The sequence below is a fragment of the Gadus chalcogrammus genome, chromosome 12 (assembly GCF_026213295.1).
Source record: "Gadus chalcogrammus isolate NIFS_2021 chromosome 12, NIFS_Gcha_1.0, whole genome shotgun sequence".
Taxonomy (NCBI): domain Eukaryota; kingdom Metazoa; phylum Chordata; class Actinopteri; order Gadiformes; family Gadidae; genus Gadus; species Gadus chalcogrammus.
In genome coordinates, this window is record NC_079423.1 from 2,547,984 (window position 1) to 2,574,164 (window position 26,181).

General features: G+C 45.5%; 1 protein-coding gene and 1 pseudogene across 1 annotated transcript; one reads left to right on the forward strand and one right to left on the reverse strand.

Annotated features, from left to right (window-relative positions):
* Positions 1 to 10,609: 10,609 nt before the first annotated feature.
* LOC130393739 (leukocyte elastase inhibitor-like) lies at positions 10,610 to 13,703 on the reverse strand. Its single transcript, XM_056604454.1, has 7 exons — positions 13,594 to 13,703; positions 13,177 to 13,365; positions 12,379 to 12,513; positions 12,161 to 12,278; positions 11,915 to 12,057; positions 11,452 to 11,619; positions 10,610 to 11,123 (listed from the first exon to the last, which is right to left on the reverse strand). The coding sequence occupies exons 2-7, from the start codon at positions 13,342 to 13,344 to the stop codon at positions 10,716 to 10,718; spliced, it is 1,140 nt and encodes a 379-aa protein (XP_056460429.1). The 5' UTR covers positions 13,345 to 13,365; positions 13,594 to 13,703; the 3' UTR covers positions 10,610 to 10,715.
* A 2,117-nt stretch (positions 13,704 to 15,820) lies between these two features.
* The window catches only part of LOC130393431 (myosin light chain kinase 2, skeletal/cardiac muscle-like), a 41,601-nt pseudogene continuing 31,240 nt past the window's right edge, over positions 15,821 to 26,181 (forward strand).

Here is a 26,181-nt window from a genome sequence, read left to right on the forward strand (position 1 = left end):
TACGCATCAATATTAATGATAACCCATTATTATACGGTATGACTTCTAGATGTCACGTCCGCTCGCGACACTGGACTTGTGAGGCATCGACACGGACTTCCATTCACATAGCCAAAAACAAGACAATAGATCTATGGCTAGATCAAAACATCAAGACATACAATTCTAAAAAGATCAGATTAAGCAGCTATTTTTTCTTTCGCGGTTTGCCTGAGCAGCGCACCTGCATTTAATAGCCTATATCCGTGAATTGTCACCATTTCTCAGAATCAAAGGTGAAAGTAGAAACGGGTGGCCTAAAGCTGTCATATTGTTCACAATTTTTAACAATAAATGTACTGTACGGAGCTCCTTAAGGGACATTAGGGAGAACGCTCCCGCACAGAACCTTAGTTTGGAAGTCGTGCTGGTGACACGACAAATACTTCCAATTGAAATACATGGGTTTGAAATTTGTGCTTGTAAACACGAAAATTTTGAAAATACGTGATCCTGATCACGTTTCAATAGATTAAATAACGTGACAGTGTCACGTCTTTTCGTGAGACCGGGTTGCTATATAACGCGGTGTATACCGTCGCTCATCCTCCACACTTTTCTTTCAGCATTTGGAGGGTACAGCAGGTGGGAAACTAGACGGCTACGCCTACAATCATAGAGCTAGAGTTATAATAACATAACTATCGTTCTATTTCATGTAGGCTACGCCGTCTAGGCTTCGCCTTATGGGCTAAGGTGAAGCTGCGAGCTGAGCCCGATCAATGTACTCCTGCTGGACCCCAGTCAAAAACGACCTAAGTCACCAGAGCACATTAAGACTCAAAAAGCCAAGGAAGTGTAAAACAACAGCTTAATAAAAAACTAATTCCTCCTAGATCAAGCAAGGCAATGATCAAGGGAGAAAATAGTGAGTCTGTATAGTGAGTCTGTAAAGACTCCGGCTCTAATCCGGCTCTAATAAACTCCCTGAGGATTTAAGACTTGCCCCAACTCTGAGCACCTTTAAAACAAGATTGAAGACTTTTATGTTTGCTTTAGCTTTCTGCTAAATCTTAAATACTTTACCTTTATTTTACTAAAATGCCTTTTTAACTTTCCCTTTATTTTCTATTTTTACCAGAAAAATACATGATCTGATACCAGAGAGAAAGGTTGCATAAGGGTTAGAGTCCTGAGTTTGTTTGTCCTTTGGTCTGGGCTAGAGTCCTAGAAGCTGGGTTAGAGTCCTAGAATATTGTAAGGCCTTTGGTCTGGGCTAGAGTCCTAGAAGCTGGGTTAGAGTCCTAGAATATTGTCCTTTAGGTCGGGTTGTAGTCCCGACTTGGGTTCCAGAGCGACTGTTGATCTAATCTTAAAGGGCAACTTCACCCATTTCACATAAACTTTGTATTTTTAGAACCCCCCGCATATTTTTGAATGGTCTAGCATCATCACCCCCTAGAGGGGGGTGGGACCCACTGACGCTACAGACCTATTAGAGCACTGCCAGTGGGTGGGACTTCACCAGCAGAAACTAACATCCACAGCGTCTGAAGCTAAGATAACAGAGGCTGTTGATAAAACTGAAGTACATTGGCGGAGGGTACTGGATCTGACATAGAAGATGGCTCCATGCAAAAGTTCACCATTTCGAAAGAAATACAAACGAGGACTACCGTATTTTCCGCATTATAAGGCACACCGGATTATAAGGCGCACCTTTAATGAATGGCCTATTTTAGAACTGTTTTCATATAGGGCGCACCGGATTATAAGGCGCATAGAATAGAAGATACTGCAGTCAAACGTTTGACTGGGGTTGCGTTATGCATCGACTAGACCGAGCTGTGCTAAAGGGAATGTCAACAAAACAGTCAGATAAAGTCAAACTTTATTAAGCGTTCTGACAACTCCGGTCACTCCCATGGTAACGATGTTTAAACGTTAATGTGCATATTAACAATATCTCATCAATATCTGATCAATATCAATATCTCTTAACAATAAGCTCACTTTTCAGTTCATTCCCCGTCTACGAATCCCTCGAATTCTTGTGTATCCAAAATGAACAGTTGGGCGAGTACGGCATCCAACATGCCCGGATCCCTCTCGTCATTATCCGAGTCAGTGTCGCTGCTGTTGCCTGGCAGTTCAGTGATTATTCCTGCCTTCGTGAAAGCTTGGACCACAGTTGAGACTGTTATATCAGCCCAGGCATCCACGATCCATTGGCAGATAGTGGCGTAAGTCGCCTGGCGCTGTCTTGGTGACTTGGTGACGTGATGTTCGCCTTCTTGGCCCCGTCCACACGAAGCCGATTTTTGGGTGAAACCGCATAATGCTACGGCCACACCAAACGCGTGTAACGTGCCTAACTTGACGCTTGATCATTGTGTGTCACAAAAATGGTTCAACGCGCCAACGCGCCTGTGGCTGCGCTGGATTTAGGAGTCCGAGGTAGGAAACCCAAACGCCGGCGTGTTTGGGTGCATGATAGAGTTTAGATCGGATTAGATTAAATAATCTCGGATATAAATAACAATAATCGGGGTAAATAACTTCACATGGTGTGTCTGGTGTGTTTCCAGCATTCGTAGTGTGATCAGCAGATAGTCCGCAAGACGTTGAGGTTGCTTAGGCAACCAGAGACGCTGTCCATGCAAGTGAATGGAGCGTTCCCTCTTCGTCATAACTATCAAACCAAACATCCTTCACATTCAACGAGCGAACATGATGAAAGTATAATGCACATTTCTCGCTAAATTTTTTTACATAAACGCATTTAATGGCGTAACTATGTTACTATTTCAACCCAGAATAAAGAAAGATGTCGGGCCGTATGCTTCTGTGGCAAGCGTCACTACCTCTCTGCCAGTGACGTCGGGTCAAGCTCCATCGCTGATTTGTTCCATAGTAGATGGAACCAGGAGTGTCCGATAGGCGGAGATGATCAGCGGGAGTGGCCGCCAGCGAAGCTGTGCATGGGTGGAGTTGTTGTCTTCAATCCACAAGCGCCAAAAAAAGATCACTTTCTGCCTTTTCTCGGTCAAGGACGGCACCAAATTAGAATTTTATTTTATTATTCGACTACATATAGGACCCAATTTCAATACATATTCATTGCATCCACCGGTGAAAATGCTCCTTTAAATACATTGCACTTTCAATTTTACTTACTAAAAAGCCTTTTTAACTTTCAATTTAATTTTCTCTTAAATACATTGCACTTTCTTAAATACATTGCACTTTCAATTTTACTTACGTAAATGCCTTCTTAACTTTCAATTTAATTTTCTATTTATACCAGAAAATAGCCATGATCTATACCAGAGAGAAAGGATAAGGGTTACTAGAATCCGGGTTGGCAGTCCCAGAGAAAGTAACCAAGTTCCTTTTAGGTCGGGTGGAGTCCCGACGCGGATACCAGAGAGACTGTTGATCTGATCTTAAATACATTGCACTTTCTATTTTACTCATTTCTTTGCATATGTTTTCTTTTACTTATCTATTATTTTATTTTATTGTATAACAATGTTTATATGTGAAGCACTTTGGTCTGCCTGTTATGAAAAGTGTTCATCTATATAAATAAAGTTTGCCTGCCTTGCCTTGCCTTGCCTGCCTATCCGTGCTTATGGAACGCCATGAAGGAAAAGAAAAACCAGAGGGCAACCGGTTATCCATTAGGATCCGGCTACCACCAGGAGGCGGAGCTACGGAATCCGGCTCTCCAATAATGGGACTCTCTATCGGCCCGTTCCTTATTTGAAAGATAACCGGCGGGAGTGCCACACCTGGTAAACAAAACCACGGTCAGACAATTGGCGAGCCAATAGGAAAACCCCCTAGCCTGTTTTTCATTTGAAAAAGGTGGGAGAGTAAGACTGTAATCAAGTCCAACCTCGCCAGCCGGCGAGAGGAATATCAAACCACGCCGCTTTAAAGAACATGTCTATATTCTTAAGCCGTAAAAGGGGTCCCGGACTACCAGCACAGAGTTGCCTGAGTGAGCCCCCTGGACAATGTCTAACATGTAAAAAAGGACAAAGGGGCTGGGGGGAAGTACCAAGACGGCAGCCGCGCAGGATGTCTTCCACCGAAAAACGCCCTTGAGTAGAGCCGTTGAAAGCGGCCACGCTCCGTGTGGAGTGAGCTTTAACGCCCAGCGGTGGCGCCAAGCCCATGCCGAGAGTAGGCTAGGCAAACACCCTCACATACCCAGCGAGAAAACCACTGCTTAGAGAGAGCGCGGCCCATGCTAGCGTCGCTATAACACACAAACAACTGTTGTGTGGAGCGGAACGCGGCCGAGTGATTCACGTACATAGCCAACGCCCGAACCGGTGCACGAGGAGATGCAACTCCGCCTCCAGCCTCACTAGAATGAGGGCGGGGGGTGAAAAGCCTTACGCACAATATCCTCGACCGAAAATAACTATGAATGTTCTTCGGGAGGAACGCAGGATTAGGTCTGAGCAACGCGAAGGAGCTGTCCTCGTTTAGCAACAAGCAACTCGGGCTGACAGACAGAGCGGTTAGCTCACCGGCCCGCTTGCAGAAACCAAGGCCAACAAGAGCGGAGCCGTCTTAAATGACAGGGCATCCAAAGGGGCCTGAGAAAGAGGCTGCGAAAGGATCCCTGGACAATCCGCGGGGCGGAACACGGTGGGGAGATCCCAGCGTGGTGTAAGCACGCGGTGAAAACAGGCCTAACCGTCTAGGCCCCACGCAAGCATCTCTTGACCAGTGGATGGCTGAAGATTGGTCCGACCATCGACAGCCTGCATGGCCAGCCCGAAACGGCTGCCGCATAGACCTTGATAGTGGGAGAAGGCCAAACCTTTTTCCAATAAGTTTTGCAGAAACGAAAGCACGCCTACTCGCATTGAGATGGTACAGGCGTGGGTTCGTCTCACAACCAATTAGAGAAGGCGGGCCCACCACTTCGTCGCATAGAGAGGGAAGAAGTAGAAGGCGCACGAGGCACTCTGAATAGTGTCAATAACCGTCTCAGGCGAAACCTTTGCCCTGCAAGGATCAACCTCATCAGGACGCAAACCAACAGCCGTCCCGAGACATCGGACTCCCCCCTGTCTGTTGATGTACGCCGCCACCGACACGCTGTCTGTCCTGATCAGAACGTGGCGGCCGGCAGGCACAGCAGGTGAAAGTAAATGCACAGCACTTTCCTCACAGCGTCGAGCTCCAACACATTTATGTGTGCTCTCTCACTCGTCTCCGACCGAGTGAGAGAGGCACGTTCCTCCCCAACCCGTCAACGAGGCGTCCGTGAAGACCACTACGTAGGACGCCACCCTGCCCAGAGGAACACCCCTGAGAAGGGCGGAGGGTCCTTTCCAATATTCCAGGTCTGGCGACACCGAACGGGGAACGAGGAGCACCCTGAGCTTGTGTCGCCTGGGTCCAACCGTTGGCGAGCAAACCACCGCTGGAGTCTGCGCATAAAAAAGCAGACCCAGGGGGACCACGGGGTGGGGCAGCTGCCATCAGCCCTAACAGGCGCATGGTGGACAGTGCGGTCACGTTTCTGCGAACATGAAAACGGGAGAGCGCCGACAGGATGGCATCTCGCCGAGGAGGCGAAAGCATTGCAGTCATGGTGGCTGAGTCTAGGCAAAGCCCCAAGTAGACTGTCTGCCGGCTGGGGAGCGGGGAGCTCTTCTCCCAGTTGATGGCAAAACCCAGGAAGGAGAGATGGTTTATCACCAACATGGTGTCCCTTCTCGCGGTCTCTTCTGAGTTGCTCAGAATAAGCAGATCGTCTAGGTAGAAGAGAATCCTCTTTCCCTGACGCCTGAGCGGTTTCCAACGCCGTCTCCACACACTTCGAGAAGGTGCGACGGAGCCAGTGAATGCCGAACGGCAGGCACTGGTACTCGTACGCCATCCCCATAAAGGCAAAGCAGGAGAAACTTCCCTGTGCGCCTGCCGAACGGACGTGGAAGTAATCATCCTTGAGATCAGGGATAGTGAAACAATCCACCCTCTCTCACCACCGAACAACGCTCCGACAGTGAGCATTCTGAACTTCCCTCGTGGCAAACGATCTGTTGAACAATCGAAGATCCAGAATAGGTCTCTTTTCCCTGACCTTCTTGGAAACCAGGAAGGTAGCGGGAATAAAAACCCTAGGTGGCCCCCTTTACCAAGAGACGTTGCCACCTCTGCTGCTAGAGCCGTGCTCGCAGCCGGGTCCCGTAGCGTGGTCTCCACCAACCCATAAAGGGTGGGGGATGACGCTTGAACTGTATGGATGGCCCCATCTCAACGTGGTGTCCAACCACGATGGCAGAACGCCCGCTCTTGCCAACACGCACTAGCGGTCGGAGAGAGGGCGAGCGACAGCTGAGGAAAGACCGTCCAGGAATAACCCGTATCCTCTGCCCCTACCCGCCTCCACAGCTGGTCGTGTTAACCAAGGGGGCTTCCCATGAAAGGAGGAGGCTCAGCGAGCGTAGGAGACGTACCAGAACTAGACTCTGTAACAACAACGAGGCTGTCTCGAAGTCACGCTCGTCCCGCTGAACAGGGTAGTCTGCCGTCCGGCCGCATGCACCTGCGCCCATGCGCTGTCCCATCAGGCGTAGGCCACAGCGTTTGGTACGGTCACCCCTCACCTATACTGTGGGAACCATTATACGCGTACAAGCGCCGTATCCACTGCTCGTTTGCAACGAGTCTCTGATCCGTCCCACGGATGCCTCCAAGGACGCCGCATCTTGAAGCAGGTGCCAGAGTCCATGTGCACGCCGTCCGATAACCCGCCACCCCTAACGCCACCGGCTGAGAGTTTGAAAGACGCACATGGGAGCGCCAAGCGTATGACGCAGGGTGCCTGAGGAAATCGCTCTTTAAGGTACCATGTAACTGCCGTTCGGCCGAACGGTCTTTACTTTTTTTTCTTAATAGGGGAAGAAAAGTAGGAGCAGCGTCCGGAACTTCCCGTTCCGTGGCGCTGCTGCTCTCCCCTGTGCGCGGCGCTGCGTGCTGCGCTGCACCGGGGCGGAGGCGGAATGGCGGCCCCCTGTAAAGCGGGACCGCCCTAGACCCCGCTTCCTCCCGCCTGCGGGCGGGAGGAGCCCTTGAGAACGCCCCGAACCGGTAACGATTCTCACGGACGACTGCTGGTGCGCGAGCACCTCGGAGAACCTAGACCAAATCGCCTCCTGGTGCTAGAGTTGACCCTGGATGGAGGCTGGCCCCCTCTCGTATCCGCACCGCGTGTGGGAGAGCCATATGACCCTTTTGAATCATGGTACCCACGCAAAAAATCTGCCGCCGAACGCTATCGGCTGGCACAGGACTGGGAGGGATGTCGCTGGAAAAGCGTGAACCGCCATCCATCTCGCTGCTTCCTCCGGGCCGTGGCCTCCCTGTCGCCGACAAGGAAGCCTGGCAGAGGAGAGCAGGGCGATGTTGTGACCGCGCGCGGATTGGAGGCACAAACGAACACCGCTTTCCGTTAGGCGACATCTGCTTCTGTGCGGTCCCTGGGGGTCAGCGGGCTTTTCTTAGGTAGCCATTCCGGCTCCCGGACAGAGAAGCGCTGCCTGGGAGATCAGGCGTAATGGATCCCCCTCGCCTGAGTATCGGCCCACCCCTCCACGTTGATGAAATCCGTGCTGATCGTACCGGAGCCTCAGGTCGAAGGGTCCTCACCTGCAGAATAACAAGTGCTTCAAAGGGCGAAACATGGGCACTGGTAACCCGCCGTTGAAAAATATAGGGTTTCGAAAGCAATCCCCCCTGCATCGTCAGATAGGGGGCGAGTAGGCGGGCGGCATGGGAATGCCTTTGATGGCCGCCGCCTCACCCATGATCTCCCGGAAGAGGATCGGTCAATCCTGCGCGGAACCTCGTGTTGTATCAGGTGGCGGTTGTAACCGCAGAGCGGGAAAAACCGTACGCCGAGGTCGCGAAGACGTCGTTCCAGGGAGTCTTCGCGATGCCATACGTCGACGTCAGGTGCCGGCCCTGAACAGGTCAATGGCGTCCAGCCAGTTCCACCGCAGGGGAAAAGAAGAGATACCTGGAGAGGTCCACTCTTCATCAGCTCCGTCAGGCGACACAGGAACGGGGGGTCCGCCAAGCAGCCACGGCGTGTGGTCGGCAACCGAGGCACCGAAAGCACGCCAAAGTGGGTTTGCCGTCACCCGGTTCCAGGGAGGCAGGACGAGGCGCTAGGATTCCTGAAAAGGACAGCTCCGGAAGCGCCTCAGGGGCCCTGAAAAGGGTCCGTTTTGTTCACGAAGCCCTCAAAGCCGAGAGCCGCTGCCGACCAGCTTGGAGATCCGTGTTGAGTTCTGCATCTTCTTAATAGTAGTTACGCAATTTCCTCGCTGATAAAGGAACAAGTGCTGAAAAGAAAAGGTAGGTAGGCGGCGGTATATCACTCGCGTTATAGAGACACATACCGGAGAAATGTGGGGAGGTGCCACGCTGATAGGTGCTATAGTTGAATTTCATGGCGGACACAGGTACAAGGCCATCAAAAGCGAATCCGGCCTAGATCGGCGTAGCTACTACTGAATAAGAACGTAGCTCCCACTGGCGCTCTCTCTGCTGCCGTCGGGCTCCATGGCAGCACACAAACACACACACACAATGCACACACACACACACACACGTCAGCGCCGCGCAACTAAATTCTGCTTCCGTCCGCTAATAACAACCCCGGTGGCGTTGCGGCTGGTCTGGAGAGTGCAAGGGTCGAAAACTCGCCTCTGATAGATTGAAGTCTTTGGAGACTTATGCCGCGTTTTCACTGCAGGGTGCGGTACGGTTCGGTTCGCTAAGGTGCGGTACGGATTGCGTTTCCACCGCCAAAAGTGGGCGTGACCCGGACTGAGCCGTACTCGCTTTGCCCTCTTATTCAGTACTCCTCCGTTGGGGTACTGAGACGCCTGAAAGGGTGCCGGAAAATTCAAGCTACACACCCCCTCCGTTGATTGGTCGACAGAATCGTCACTTCCGGGCGATGTGTGGATAAAAACAAACAAACAGTAGCCTTGAGGTATTATTCTTTACAATGAACATGTCGCGTAAAACGCCTGCTTGGGCGAACAAGGAGGTGGAGACATTCCTCTGCATTCTTGGGGAGGAAGACGTGCAGAGGGAGCTTGATGGAGCAGTGAGGATTTTCCATCGTTTTTATTGAGCAGGCTACACTGTGTCGCGCTGCTATGATGTCACGATGTTTACGTAGCTGCCGCGGCGATCGACATCCAGCCTACCATAAAGGCTACTGTCGGAGGTGGAAACGTGACCTCGGAACTGAGCTGGGCTATACCGCCCCCTCCCTACCTGACTGAGGCGAACCGAACCGTACCGCGCCCTGCAGTGGAAACGCGGCATTACGCTTCACATGCACACGCACTCTCACACAAACAGACAGACAGACAGACAAAAACACACACCACTCCATCGCTCTCAACGGCAATCGGTGATCGGGTAAAAAAAATAGTAATGCAGTGACTTTGATGAGTAATTTTTATCTGATTACTGGTTTGGAAATGGTAACGCATTAGATTACTCGTTACTGAAAAAAGTGGTTCCGAGGCCAGTAACACGTTACTGGCATTACTGCCTGTCTCATACTTGAGATTTAGTATTCAGAATAATAAGGGTGCTATATGTATTACCGGCATTGCCCTGCAGGGAGCAGCAATTAATATACCGGTAGTTGATCAAAGATCGGTGGAAAAAATTTAGCAGTGAATATACCGGTACTGCTAAAGTGATAATACAGGTCTTAACTATTTGAAAGGAGATTTGTCGTGGAGAGATTTATATCTAAATGTAAGTCCTGTTGTATTGACCAACAACATAAATTACAATTTAAAGATAGAATATCAGAATTGAAAGTACTCATGTGTATCATTGGCGAGCATGAGTAAATTAACAGTATAATCTTTCTCCAAAGAACTGTTGAAATGAACATATTTGCTTTCATTTGAAGCAAAACTTCACAAAGGTATATTTTCATAGAAAAAAATATTGGCAAATTCTTTAAAGGGGACCTATTCTTTTTCGACTTTTATGACCTATAAACGTTGTTATAATGATTGATAGTCATGTTTAACCATACACAAAAAACGATGTAGATTTTCGGCAAACTCTTCCTCTCATCTGGGCGCTTTCAGCATTCTCTGTCAACGCTCGGTTTCGTCCTTCTCCGCCCCCTCGCCCCCTCCTGCCAACCCAACTCCGTTGTGATTGGTTACCTTCCTTGAAGCGCGCGCGCGCAGATTTGACCAGGCATATGGGGGCGCGGCAGGAGTGCCTCTACCTATGTAGATGATTTCCCGGAAATGTGAACAAGTGAATCGCAAACGTTGTCCCGAGTGTTTAGCGCTCTGCACAGCCACCCCAGACTGTCAGCAGGGAATACGTCGAAATGCATGCACGTCATTATTTGACACTTTAGTATGGTTAAACATTACTATCAATCATTATAACAACGTTTATAGGTCATAAAAGTCGAAAAAGCATAAAAGATCCCCTTTAAAAAAAATTAACCCTGTATTTCTTTCCATATGTCATCCTTTTATACCCATGTTATATATTTTTTGCCATCATTTTTCAGCATGAACCTTCATTTCAATATCTCTATGTTAAAAATGATTTTTCAAGCGTGAATGTTTTAGTATTTAATTCATTTACATGGCAGATTTTAGACTTAAATATCTTAAGGCATAAAGTTCAACCTGTTTTATTTACTTAGGGGAAGAGAACCGACCAAAGAACAGGATGCTCTTTGTCTTGTTGTGCCTTATGAAGAACAGGAACGGATGATCTGCTGTGAAGTGCTCCTCTTGCAACATACAAAAGGATATCATGCCAGCTGTTGCTGCAGCAGCCTCTGTCCCCTCCTCATTCACCTCGACAAAGGCCTTGTGGGCCACCGTAGACAGGAAGAGGCCTCCTTCCCTATTCATTCCAGAAAGATCAGCTTTCCCCCCAATGAAGACATCAGTCATGCCCATTTTGCCCAATGCCTCTTTGAGTTCATAGTCTTCCTCCAATTTGAACTTAGGAAGGTGAACTAAGACATCTGATTGTGTGTCCATGTTTTCCCTGTTGGTCCATTCATCCAGCTTTTCTTGTGTTAGTTCTTTCTCCAGCTAAACACAAACACACACACACATCCGATCATTAGTAAATATATAATTACATACCATACAGTTATCTTCGAAAGCGATTTCAAGTGTTGTTTTTGTATAAAAAAAAAAATTGCATAAAAATGCATTGTTTATGATGTTGGTGCCCAGGTTACCGTCACACACATTTAGAGCTAATTTCTAAACTTGAATCTTCACTTCTCTACAAGAGTAACATGATTCACAACCATAATCTGTGTGGCCATGATTATGTTTTTTTGGAACTGAAGCCAAGCCGTTTCCCGTTTCTTGCGTTATCATTCACCTACCATTGACTATGGTATGGCATTACCTTAAGAAGTGGGTCTGAGCCGTCTGTTGACTCTTCAGGCAGCAAGACGAACATGCTAAGCTCCTCCTTGACATAGGGAAGCTCCAAGATCTGCAAGCTGTAGTCAGGGATGTAGTTGAAGGGCAGCTTCTTCATCTGGTACATCATCTCGACAGGCTTGCTCTCGTTCTTGCATGAAGGAAACCATAAACATGATGAATACACTTGCTATACAGTGTAAATATTTGTATAATTTTAATGTACACTATTCATTCAGCAGAGAGCTAAGATGCGTACCATTAAGGAGCAGGTAGCTTTTAGGCATCTTGCTGAAGGATGTACCAAGATCAGCTAAGTCAACAAAACCTTTCAACCACTGGGAGTCGAACAACTGGGAACCAAGACTACCCTGCCCCTCATCAAATAATCAATAAGGCCACATACACATGAGGATTCAGTCATAATCTGACATTTAATATTTCACCTGGTTTAGTTTGAAGACCATCTGTTTGGTGTTTGCCTTTTCAAATTGGTTGAGCCAGATGCCTTTAAAGTAGATGGCATTCACCAGAGCCAGCCTTGTCATGGGAGTTACAGTACCAGACTTCAGGAGATCTTTGATCTTATCTGTAGACAAACAGACAGACACCTATTAATTGAGATTCCATTGATATGATAGTGTTTCAGTGACGTTCCCAACTCTGGACCCAGTTTCTCTTAATATATTTACTCTCAGTCTGCTGTTCAACCCAGTCGTTGATCTCCACTCTACAATCTTCTGGAGCACCAATGAAGTCCACTGCCTTCAGGTCAGCATTGTAGAACTTCTGGGTGGCTTCTAGAAATGTCTGTATAATGTGTATTAAGAAAGGTAAACAAATGCAAAATCACAGAATTAATGCTGTCATATATTTTTGGAAAGAACTACAAAAAACAAAACACACTGACCGGGAGGAAGTGAGCATTGTTTTCCCCATAAAGACGGTTGGCTAGTTTTAGGATATACGCAGTCGATGAAGAGTTGATATCAACATTGAGTGTCTGGAAATCTGTGTGAATGTCTTCAGAGGAGAAAGAGAGAGTCTGCAAAGAACAGAATTTAGAAAAACATAAAAAATATAGAACACAATCGATCTATAATATTTATCCACAATGCAAAGACAGTTGACTGTAGTAAATGGGCGGTTTGCCCATCTATAGGCCTACTAGAGGGAAAAGAGTTCAAAGTGCAACAGTAATGACAAGCTTTCATCTTTAGACACACCCTTTATTCTTGGCGTTCTTTGTCGTTTTTTCTAAGCAGTCCAGACTTTTTAATACTTCATAGTTCTCTGTCGTCATTGGTAGACAGGCTATCATAACTAAGTAATAACCGTAATAATAAAGATTTCGATTGTATTAGCCTACATTATTACATTTTAATGTTCATCATTAATTGTATTATTTGAATATCTATGTAAATCATTTACATGATAACAGGTTTGAATTTCTTGTATTGGATCAATAAAGTAGCCTAGTCCTACTCTCTTTTCTTTAAAATACGACTTAAATTATCAATTTGAATTGATACAATTATAATACTATATGCTGGTGTTAAAATATAATTGATACAAAAAAGTACATGATACATTTCACACGCGCACACACAGACCGTCACCGACACACACACACACACACACGCGCGCGCGCACACACTCACACATGCACACACACACACGCGCGCGCGCGCTGTGATGTGTTGGGTACCTTCTGCATTTGAGAGGCGGTGTCCCCTTTAGCGCCCAGGTACACCATAGCTAGAGCCGAGCTTATACTCAAAGGGGACAGAAAGACATTCCCCTTTGGGCTCGCTTGGCTCAGTGTTCGGAAAATGTCCAAAGCAAATATTGTGTTTGAGCTACCAAGGTTGGTCATGGCTGCGTGTGTGTGGTCCTCCTGTGAAGATAAACATGGTCAAATGATGTATATTTACATAATAAAATAATCCAATACACTAGTCGTAGTAAGTTCTGTGTTTGCGTTGAAAGTTGAACCGCCCGCTCCCGGAAGTACGGATATACACAGGACCTCCTCATTAATGTATTACTTGCGTGCATAGAACAACTATGCCAAAAACAAACATCATTATTCACTGTTGGAACCAAATATATTAAGTTTGCCAACCTGATAGTTCCTTTCTTTGTAAGTAGAAAAGCAGACCCGACGGCGCACGGACCCCGTTGATCGGAAGTAGGTCTACAAGTAGGTACAGTGGATGAACGATGAACGTCGACGAAACGGCGAGGTGGGAGCCAAGTGGGAGGGGTCACACGTTATAACCAATAAATCAGACTGTCAAGATAAGGCCACCAAAAGTTACAACAATGTGAGGTGGAACACTCCTACAGTTAAGCACACAGATAAAGCTTATAATCTTCTCTTGGACTGTCAGTAAGCAATGCCATGATAATGCATGACCCGCCCTTGTCCTTTGGTCTACATAGTTTTTTTTAACCACACCTGTATTGCTCTAGAACTATAGAATATGAATCGTAGCTTTGTATATTATTATCTTAAATTAAGGCCTAGCCTATACAGAACATAAATTACAGTATTTGATTGTGTGCAATAGTTTTCATTAAAAAGGATATACGTTTTTTCGGGGTATTCACTGAATCACATTATTTATTTTTCCTTCACTTCACGAACTGACTTTATCGATTGAATCTGAAACAGCTCCCATAGATTTAGGCTAACTCAGTCAAATGATTGCCCGAATTGAGCACTGATACCAGACCAAAAAAGGTACGGTGCTTCTCTTTTGACGGGTAAGTGAAAAATAACCTTATTTCCTATATCCTTATAAAAATAGTCAAAAAAACTCTTTAAGAGAAGAACAATAACTAAATATCTTATACCGTCCATCCGGCCAATCAGTAGATGCAAGACATCTTGTGATACTAACAACTCATTGAACAGGGTTTTCAGTAATTTTTTGTGGGTTTTAGGTTTTTGTGTGCCTGTGTGCATGTGTGGGTCTGTTTGCCAACAATGAAAAATATGTATGGGATCCCATTTTTAAAGTTTGTATTCAATGTAATCCTAATTTGTAGTTGAGGTCAATGGTCTCGGCCAATGCAACCAAACCAGGTGTTGAACATTTGATATAGCTGGAATGACTTGCCAAATCAAATTCAAGCATGAGCACTGTATAGCAATCCCATTCCCTTTTTCTCAACACATCTCAACCACTCCATGTGGTCAACTAATTAAAGTTATAAGGCTCTCAAAAGTATAGAGAGAGAGAGAATATTATTTTATACATAGCGGAAAAACACAGGATACCTAAGTGGTTTGGAATCCCCCCCCCCCCCCCCCCCACCCCCCCCCCCCCCCCCCCCCCCCCCCCCCCCCCCCCCCCCCCCCCCCCCCCCCCCCCCCCCCCCCCCCCCCCCCCCCCCCCCCCCCCCCCCCCCCCCCCCCCCCCCCCCCACCCCCCCCCCCCCCCCCCCCCCCCCCCCCCCCCCCCCCCCCCCCCCCCCCCCCCCCCCCCCCCCCCCCCCCCCCCCCCCCCCCCCCCCCCCCCCCCCCCCCCCCCCCCCCCCCCCCCCCCCCCCCCCCCCCCCCCCCCCCCCCCCCCCCCCCCCCCCCCCCCCCCCCACACACACACACACACACACACACAAACACACATACGCACACACACACACACACATACATGCAAAAGTCCCCCCCCCACACACACACAGTTGTATCCACACTACACACTATTCCAAATGACCAATCCAAATCTTTATGATAGCCATAAAAAAAACTAAAGCACCCCAATAATGAAGGTCGCTATTTGTTTAAGCTTTTGTGATATCATTGTACCTGAATAATGATTGAATGCTGACTTATATGTATTATTGTCAGGGCCATACAGCTCAGCCACATAAATGTTGCACTGTCGTACGACTCGTACCGCTGTTTGGTTCTGACAATCAAGGCCCACAGTGGGCTCACCATCCTGGGGAAAAGCTTGGGCCAGCTGCTCTGCATGCCAAACCGTGGTTCCACCCACACAGCTGTGACCTTGTAAGGGATTCCCAAGGGATTTGCAGTCCTGATTGAGATTCCATGTAAGATTATGCACATCCCTAAAAGAAGGACTGTGTCAAATATATACAGTCCAGGGTTTTTCCTGCATTGAAAAGGCTATTCCTCCCCCGCCGTAGCCTTCCAGTAGAAATTGCAAAAGAAAAAAACTCAAAAATGGTGTTTGGTATCTCTTAAATCATTGTTTAGACCTATATTTAGAAGCTATACTCAGCACGATATACGGATGGGTAATAACTATGTATAATAAAGAAATTATGGTTCATTCATTATTTTAGCTGCTCTGTGCCCTGGCGAGATTTACACATACCGGATGTACTGGATGAATTACCAGGTCAGGGTCCATACCGCCCTCACAGGATATGCTATGATCAGTGAGTCAACGAGAAGTTCAAGAGGCAGATTTTCAAAATGATTTTAAATTGCTTGTGGTCATTCAATATCCTGAGATTAAATCCCCCAGAAATGACCACTTTCGCCAAACGCTAGACCTGATGTCCAGTCTCTCTTGTGAAACTTTCGTTGTAAAAGAGAGCCTGGAGGAACCCACTAACACTTTGGGCAGTTCAATTGGGTTGATCTGTGATTGATTGGATTGTCTTGACAGGAGCCAAAGGGTGGAACAGGCAGCTCAAAGGACCAATGGCTGGGTGTAACCCAAAATCTGAATACAAACAGAATGAGGAAGCTTAGCCCGTAAAAATTACGCATTGGGTCAAAGTACACGTAGTGTCTTAACCGATGAATGACAAAGTACATTATCCTCTCTTTAAAACAAAGATCTGCCATTGTCATAACAGGTCTGGAATATTGAGGCTGAGCTAAATATAGCAAGTAATGAATAATAACTTTTAAAGCAGGGTGACACATGTCCGTCACATTGTTAAACCCTACCGCAACAGAGGCCATGTTAAGCTAATTAACGCACACAAAGGGGTGACAGGGAATGCAAGGAGGATTCAGGACAGGAAGAGATCCTGCGTTCTAATGGAAATGTCACAACAGCTGAGGATGAAGGTTGAAAAGCATATGACAAAGAGAATTTATCTTTATTCATTAAAGAACAATACTATTAATTCACAAATTTCCCTTGAGTTGTTTTAAACTACTTTTTGTATCATTTTAGCAGTTAACCGCTTTCTGTGAGGGTGAAAAGACGAGATCTTGTGTGTCTTAGCAGTAGGTTATCTATTCAATCAAACTCAATTCAATATTATTTGTAAAGCCATTAATCACCAGAACAGTCTCAAAGGGCTTAACAGGCCATACATTTATGACACCACCCTGACCCTAGCCCCCCAGAGGGAAAGAAAAAACTCCCATTAATTAGCACAGAAGAAATACTGAGAAGGAACGCAGAGTGGGGGATCCCTCCTTCCATCTCAACTAGTGGTAACAGAGCCACGGGCTGACCGCTTTAAGTCACTAGCAACAACAGGCGGCATTTGAGAAAGATGTTTTCAGTAGACAGCTGTCAGTTCGGGTCCATGTAATTTCTCAGACTCTCCATTGTTCCGACCTCTCCATAACCCGAAAAAATCCCATTGTTCCTACAGCTCACTAGTCCGAAGTCCCTTTATTTAGAAAGAAATAAACCCTCTGCTTCGACATCCCATTGTTCCGATCATATAGGCTTTTGTGGATCACCTCCAATAATCGAAGATCTGAATCAACAATAACAAGCAAAACTAGAGCTGATGGGCTAGCGACCTGAAATTAGCTTTATGGGCTAATGGGGCTGTCTTAAACCAGTGTGCCAAAATATCACAACTTTTCACCAAGGCATTCTATGGGCTGCCATAGACTCCCATGGAGGTAAAATAATAATAATAATAATTCATACAAAAACAATAGGTTGTCTCGCAACTTCGTTGCTTGACACCCAATTACTTCTCTCTAGTCTATTAACACATTTCAATGTTGTCGGCCATGTGTCTGCCTGGCAGGGAGTCGGGCGCTGGAGCTCCTGGGGTGGAGCTCTCCGGCTGCGGAGCAGCTCCTGCGGCAGCAGCGGAGCTCCTCCGACGAAGGAGCTCCGGTGGGAGTCTGCATACGGCAACAACAATCCCTTTCTCCTCATGTCGCGGTTCATCTGGACTTCTGAGAGTCAAAACCAAAGTTATTTTCCCCAATTCTTCTCCACCATGGCTGAGATAACCCCCACTGCGAGTCTTTACTTGTTGTTGAAGTACCAGAGAGTCGGAGAACCAGACGCAGTCTTTAAGATTCATAATATCAGCGAATATCCCCGTCAGTTTGGCCGTGGCGCAATGAATGAATAAAGATTGTACATTTATTTTGACAGATGTGCCCGAAGTTACTACTTTACAACCTCGTTGATGACCAAAATTTAGAAAAACATGTACTTTAATTCAGCCTTAGGTGAACGGGGTGAAATCGAAGCATAGTATGTACTTCCACCTGCACTGAATACATGCGTGCTTCTGCGGCCGGGGATACACGTCTTATAGGGGGTAACTACATTTCCACGAGTTCCTCCATCTTCTTCGCCACCTTTTTAAATAAATCGCAGTTTCTCCGACGGCGACAACAACACGACTAACGTCTCCTTCTACACCCTGCTCATGGCCCCCAAATTTTGAGCATGCGCACAACGCAAAATCGGATTCAAATCCGATTGAGCGTATACATGCACGATTAATGCGACTATCAATTGAATAATCTAATCCGACTATGAGAAACCTGATTCAATTCGATTTTAGTCAGGCATGTAAACATGCATCTTAATAATCCAATCATAGTCGGACTAACCTGATAATTTTCTTGCGTTAAGTCAGTGCGTTTGCATGACAGTACATGACATACTGTTGCTAAGCAACCGCCGATATGGTCAGACAATCTGAACTAAAGTGTTGACTTGGAAAAAATGGATGTGTGAACATTATATTTACATATAAATATATATATTTATTACACAAATATAAAGCTAGAAAATAGCACCGCAAAATAAATACATGGCAAAAACCATTCTGTCTGACATATTCATTTCATTGTCAGGCACTTAATTAATTTAAATATTTTAAATACAGAAATAATATAATGTATCTAAATACAAATTGTATCAAATCTCTTCACTTGAATCGAATACAAATTACAAAATACCAAAACAGATTAAAATATTTAATACAAATTCATGTACTTGAAATACTGCGCATCTCTGCCCACACTCCAAAATACAAGCCTTCACTGCAGGCCTGTGTCATTATGTCAGTTGCCATTATTAACCCCGTTGACAGTTAAGTGTTCCATACAGCATAATAAATAATATATGGACACTACAGTCCTTCCCCATGTCTAATCTCTTAATCTCTCTGATCTGTCTGTCTCTATCTGTCTATATCTGTCTGTCTGTCTGTCTGTCTGTCTGTCTGTCTGTCTGTCTGTCTGTCTGTCTGTCTGTCTGTCCCTTAGGCAGGCACCATTCCTCCCTTGTGGGCAGACACATGGCAGCTAAACATTTTCCATTATAAACAAGCCTCATAATATTCCCATGATCATGTCCTGCAAGCTGGCCATGAGTGATCTCCCGGTCCCCAAGCAGACCCCCCTACCTCAAGACCCCTCCTCCATAACAAACTCTCTCTCTCTCTCTCTTTCTTTCTCTCTCTCTCTCTCTCTCTCTGCCCGCCAATAGACCCCCTGAGCCCACCCTCCTCCCAGGCCAGTTGTATGGACTCATCTCTCTGCGTCCAGTGACTCACCTTGCAGACAGAGAAAAGCACTGGCAGCTGTGGACTGGGCTCACGCACTCCAGAACACTGCATTGTGTTCAGTAGATCAATACTTTCCCTTGCTCGTGATCCGTGAGAACGGGGGCCCCGACCGTCTGTAACGCAGGATCCCAGTCCATCAGTGTGCAAAACCTGGAGGAAGGGACTGCTACAGCTACAACACACCCATGAGGGATATGGGAGGAAAGGAGAAGAAGATCCTAGTCATCGCAAATGTAACCAAATATCAAAGGCAAGTTTCTTCACATTTTCTTTATATTTGTCGTTACTTCATGTTTATCTTCCAGCCAGCTGACAGTGAGCAGTTTATATGCACTGACAACTATTGGGTTTGACATTATTCATTCAATTTTATAACAACCTGTTTCTACATAAGAAATGTATAATCTAGGTCGACATCTGCTTTGCTTTGATAAATGGAAAAGGCATTGAGTGAAAGTTCAACAGTTACAGTCTCTGTATATTTGTTGAGGGGTTGCTTCTTTGAGGAGTTGGCAAAGCTGTAAATCACTACAAGGGTCCAAGTGTGTGTCAGTCTGTGTGTGTGTGTGTGTGCGTGTGTGTGTGTGTGTGGGTGTTTGTGTGTTTGTGCGCGCAGATGGATTCTAGACACTTTCCTTAGCAATGCGGAGTGTGTGCAGTGTTATATGTACATACATGGGGAGATTAGACTTGGTAGTATTTTAAGACACTACAATAATACCTCAGATTTCATAAGCACAAGAATGCACTGATTTGAACTTCAGTTCTTGATCAAGGCTGCAGCCATCAGGGAGAGCAGGCTTTGAAGGCACAGCCAAGCAGCGATGTGGTGTTTAGTTGGTGAAAAATAAACCTGTTGATAACCTGATATTAGGGTGGAGTACCTCCAAGCCTATTAATTCATTCCACGGAGAGTATCTCTCCAGTATGTCACGGTTATGCCGTAACATGAGTGATCTAGAGTGTTGAACCATCAGAACTATCAATTAACAACAACATCTACCAATTACTCAAAACCCTTATGATGTCAGTGATTATATTATTCTTTTTAAACTATTTTTGGCTCAAATGGCCAGGTTGTCAAGCAGGTTTGTTAAAGACAAGCTTGCTAAAGAAACATCTTTGGTTAGATCATATCAATTTCAAAATGTTACCAATGTTATCAATCAAAAGAACGGCCAGTCTGTGAGTCAAAGAGAGTTTGCAAAGATCACATAAGCATAACGCTAAACAACTCAGCGGTGTTCCGAATCAGCCAACTGCGTCCCTGTATGGGAACCCAAATCCCCTCAACAGCCTATGATGGACGTGCCATGTGTTATGCCGTGCAGGGGAGATTCCTAGAAGATCCCTCTGGTGACGACTGTCCACATGGGGCCTTCCTAGGACGCGCCAAGCGGGGCCTCTTCGTCCATCACCCATGCTTATAAGACTGGGAAAGCCACACTCACTGATGTTGCCATGTATGCGTCATGCTAGCCCGAACACACACACACGGAAGTATATGTACGCACACACATGTGTGTGTACGCGCTCTCAGCCTGAAACACAGACGTGCATCTACACAGACACACACACACACACACACACACACACACACACACACACACACACACACACACACACACACACACACACACACACACACACACACACACACACACACACACACACAAAAAACACACACACACACACACAAACATAGACAAACAAGTGTGTGTGCATGAACATGTCCATGTATTGTACAGAATATTCACAGCACAGAACCACCCCGCCAACTAACATTCGCAACACATCATTTAGTGGACACTAAACAACTATGTAATGGTCGTGATGGTTAGATGTTATTGAGTCAAGGGAGATAATGACTTTTGACCATTGTTTATGGTGATAATTTGGTTCATACTCTACGATGCCCAGTTACTGGACACGCAATTGACTCAATTTGTGAACATATCTCTGAATGGGATGTAAATCAGGGAGAAAATCTTAATTTGAATAATATATATCTGTCCCCTTGAAATTTGACTTTGCCATAGCAATTAGCCATAACCGTGTACATCTTGAATAGTAATTATCGAGACACGCAGATGAGGTTTCCACTAATGAGCTACATTATCATATTCAGGACCTTTATACAGTCCATTAACGTAGCCTCCAATGCAAAAATAACCGTGAAAATAGAAGCAGAGTCACTCGATGCCAGCGGATCACCTTGCAAGACCTGTTGTGACTGCAAAGTTTGCTCTCATCTGCACACCACACACAGGCACACACACACACAAAACACACACACACACAAACACATACCCATAAACACGGGCACACACTTTAGATGACACACGCACACATAGCTGGCTCTGTCTTCGTTGTTGCTTTAAGAGCTAGGAGACTCACACAGCACTTCCTATCAGTTACATAGAAGGATTATTGTGGGGAAGACGGATCGGGTCCCCCCTGTCGGCTATTTTATCGGAGGGGATTACCAGTGGCAGGGATGGGACAGTCCCAACACAAACCACAGCATTGCTTAGACGTTAACACACCAAACCACTCCATGCAATGTATGTTCATGCGGTGCATGGCCAAATACATACACATGCACTGGTTACATGTCACAATAACATGACATTAATTAATGCACTTCTAATTAACATTGGTAACAGTTCATTAACGGTTAACCAATGGTTTAGTTATCATTTACGAACGGTGTTCGTGTTTTGAATTTGTAGACGAAGGTAATAGTATTCATGTAAATTAAGATAAACATTGATACATTATTCAAAAGGGTTAAGCTAACCAACTAACGCTAACCCCTTTACTAATGCTTATTACTGCATGACCTTTATGAACTTTATTCTAAAGTGTTACCTGTGCGCTCACTTTCCATACACTGCATCCTTATGTAATTTTGCAACACATGAGTTGAGGTGGCCACAATTCATTTCTATTGTGAAGGTCATTTCTATTGTTTTTTATTTATGTTTTATTTATGTTCTCATTGCCTCTAAGCACGACAGTTACTGTGACTAGTTAATCTAATAGACAGTGCTGTTCAGTAATAGTGATAGAGAGTTGTTTTCCATTTCAGGTTTACATCCAGCCATGTTGACCTCTCTCTCACTGCCAACTGCTGTGACGCCCACTAAATAAGCTCTTTAAAGTAGCTGACCCTCGGGGTCACCAGGACCCTGGAGAGTATAGGGGAGTTGGGGGCAGGGGGCACGGGGGATCCCCTCATACTGTGGCAGGCCATGGTGAACGCCATAAATCAGGCATGCTAGTTCCTCAAAGCCTGTTCAGTATGCAAGACCAAAATGTCTTTATAGTATGGTGACCATGACAACAGACAACTGTTGCACTCTCTCTCTGTTTACCCTTAACACCTTGTGTAAATATATGTCTCCACACACACCCTGTCTGTTTGGATAAGATCATAAAAAAGATCTTCTTGTGCTATAAAAAAGGGAATGAATTCTATAAAGGGTAACTTTTTTTTGCTAATCAAAACAAGCCTCATTCAATAATCAGCATATTATTATATTATATATGATAATTATTATTATTATATATGATATTATTATATGTTCAGCATAGTCATTGTGCATTCATATATGTTGATAAAGTTAATAAAAAATAATCATAGTATAAAATGAAATTAAGAAAATGTTAATTTGTCTCTTTTGCATTCAGTTATCAAATCTGCACAACTGACTGAATAGTTATGCCAACAGTGCTCAAATTTTATCATGAGCAAGAAAAAGCTTAGCTAGGTGGTTCCCGACCTTTGACCTTAAGCGTAACGCTAAACTGTGAAAAATAGATAAATGCACATGCAATGGTTGAGTTGAGAGTGCCACACTTTATACACAATAAACTGTATTATTGGGAGAAGGCTATTGACTGTGGGAAACAGTGGAAAGGAAAAGCAAACAACGCTACTTGGTGTGTTTGAATAGCAAACTAAGCAAATTTAGCAAATTAACACAAAGCACCAAAAGGAAAACATTACAATCTGAAACAAATTGTATTTCCAAATTGACACTTTTTTTTATTACTTTATTTACTGAACAATATTTATAATGCATTTTTTCCATGATCTAAATTATTTGTTTTGTTATTCGTCTATTCGTCTCATTTATCTATTTCAAGAATAAGATCCCACATACATCGGGTAGCGTCGCCAGGGATAAGCATACCACAAGCTGGAAAAAAAAGTGGTACACCCAGTAATATCTAGTGGAGCATATTAAATGGTTGGATGAATTAAGCCCCCCCGTCCCCCCTTCTTGCAAAAAAATGTTTGATGCTGCACTAAGAGATTCTCTGGCCGTGTAGGAAGGGACAAATGTTGGGGAGCTGATGAACGGGACAGGGACAGGTGCTTCTCTGGCTGGCTCTTTGCTCTAGTGCCAGAGTTGAAGCTTGCCCGGAGGAAACCTCTGATGCTGAATAATCGGCCCTGGCAACGATTCGTCTCTGGTTGGTGTCGGACCGTGATGAGAGGGAACACCCTCTGAAACTGTTAATAGCACAACACAGGCAATAGATTTGCACCCCCCTCCCCCCCATACAGACACATACACACAGTCACAGGATAAAAATAGCCCCGGTTGGCATCAGCTTTATCGCCCTAGGCTGGACAGGTTAAGATCAGCAGAAAGCCTTTTGTCGCCAGTGGGTATCAGCGCAGATCCCTCCTTCACTTTCCCCATCATCCCATAGAGAACGGAAATCCAGCAGTACACTGTGGGACATAACAGTACACAGTGACCCCCAACCCAATTAAAGGGGTAGTTCGGAATTTTGGACATAGGGCCTGATTCCGAAGTGAGCATTGGTATTCTATATCACTGGATGGAGACAGTTTTCAACACATTTCATTCAGTCCTTCTAGTTGCAGAGTTCGCTCGTGCTAGGCTAGCGCACGTCAACGGGCAATGCTAGCCTGCTATTAAAAACAGTCTTACCCACTCCACAGTACACCCGAGGTAAATCAATTATAACGACAGACTATAAATCTAAATGTCTGTTTATAGAATAATGTTAGAAATAAAACCAACCTTGCATTGCATTGCATTTTGAGGGAATTGCGGGGTCTCAGCAGCAGTGTTTATATTCCTGTACGTAGGCTACGGCAGCGGCGGACTGATACCTAGGTTACCTGCCGCTGTCATTGCTACAAACGCAGAGTACAGTGAACGAAGGAATTCTACAAGCGTATTAAATTAACAAGATATGGCCACGGTTGGAGGAGTTAGGAGTCTGCTTTTGAAGACGATTATGAGGAATTTGTTGTATCCAACGAACCGTACATGTACGAGCCGGTGTTTTGATGTCAAAGCCAGCAGCAACAAGCCACAGTTGAGTCCTTTCTGGATCTCGCACTGGAAATTGGTGGAAACTTTGTGGTGCCCATCTGTACCGTTTATTTCTACAATTTCTAAAAGCACACTGAACCATCATGTTGCCTAGTCGTTCAATTGCGCTTCTGTCCCACGCTTCTCTGTTTACGTTCTTCTGTCGTGATTCGGTTACAAACCTAACCAGCGCATAGTATAATTCCGCTTCTGCTGAGAAAGTAGTCCCTCGATGATTCATGCGATGCAAGGTTAGTTTTATTTCTAACATTATTCTATCAACACAGACATTTCAATCTATAGTCTGGCGTAGGGCTGGGCGATATATCGAATATATGCGATGTATCGCGAGATGTTCTCCAGGGGATGTATAAAATGCCCATATCGCGAACATCGAATATAAATTGGGACGCAATGTTTCTTTTTGCCGCCGCCGGCATACTCGTTGTGCTTTCACGCGACGGGGCGACAAGATCTCATACAAAGTGAACGTAGAGACGCGTATCTGCCAATCAGCGTTCAACAGCGTGGCCACTGAGTGACATGTGTAACGTAACAGCCAACCAGCGTTCAACCGTCAAACTCGGTGCAGTGCAGTCCGGGGTGAACTGCAGCACGGAGGAGAAAGTGATTGTTGCCGTTTGCGACTCCCGGAGCTCTATATATAATAATATATAATATAATATAATATAATAGGTTATATAATATCACGGATAAAAGCTCTGTGCGCATCCTGATGGCCGTAGCGTGGGGAGCTCTCATAGGGATTGGGCTTCTCGGTTTTTTTTTAACGCACAGCGTTCCCTTCTCTCGCTATTTCCGGTGGCTCTCTAAACTCACTCCCCCCGCCCATTGCGAGTCCACGAGATTCTCATGGACGCGCGTGTGTGACGTAGTCTGGAAGGCGCGCTGCTGTAGGTGCGTGTACCTCCGACCGGTGAGTGAGAACAGCCAGAAAGAGAAAAAAGGATGGAAACTGAGGATTTGGTTTCGAAAAAGAATAGCACTGGATCCTTCGTCTGGCAGTGTATATATAATAATTATTATTCAAACTGTTAATAAATAATTAACGGTTTGAATAAATGCTGTGTTGGTAAATCTAACTTGCTGTGATTTTCCTTTTCTTATGTGCAAGTTCTAAATTGTTCCAATAGAAAGCACTGATGAGTTTAAACAATATGTTGTTTCATGTAATCTACATGCAGACTTATGTTTCAGTAATACTAGAATTATTACTGACGTAACATTATGCCAGACATGGTTGAATCGAGCATTTATGATGTGCTCTAGAGGAGATTCAAAATATATCGAGATATATATCGTGTATCGAGATATAGTAAAAAAATATCGAGATATTCATTTTGGCCCATATCGCCCAGCCCTAGTCTGGCGTTATAATTGATTTACCTCGGGTGTACTGTGGAGTGGGTAAGACTGTTTTTAATAGCAGGCTAGCATTGCCCGTTGACGTGCGCTAGCCTAGCACGAGCGAACTCTGCAACTAGAAGGACTGAATGAAATGTGTTGAAAACTGTCTCCAGTGATATAGAATACCAATGCTCACTTCGGAATCAGGCCCT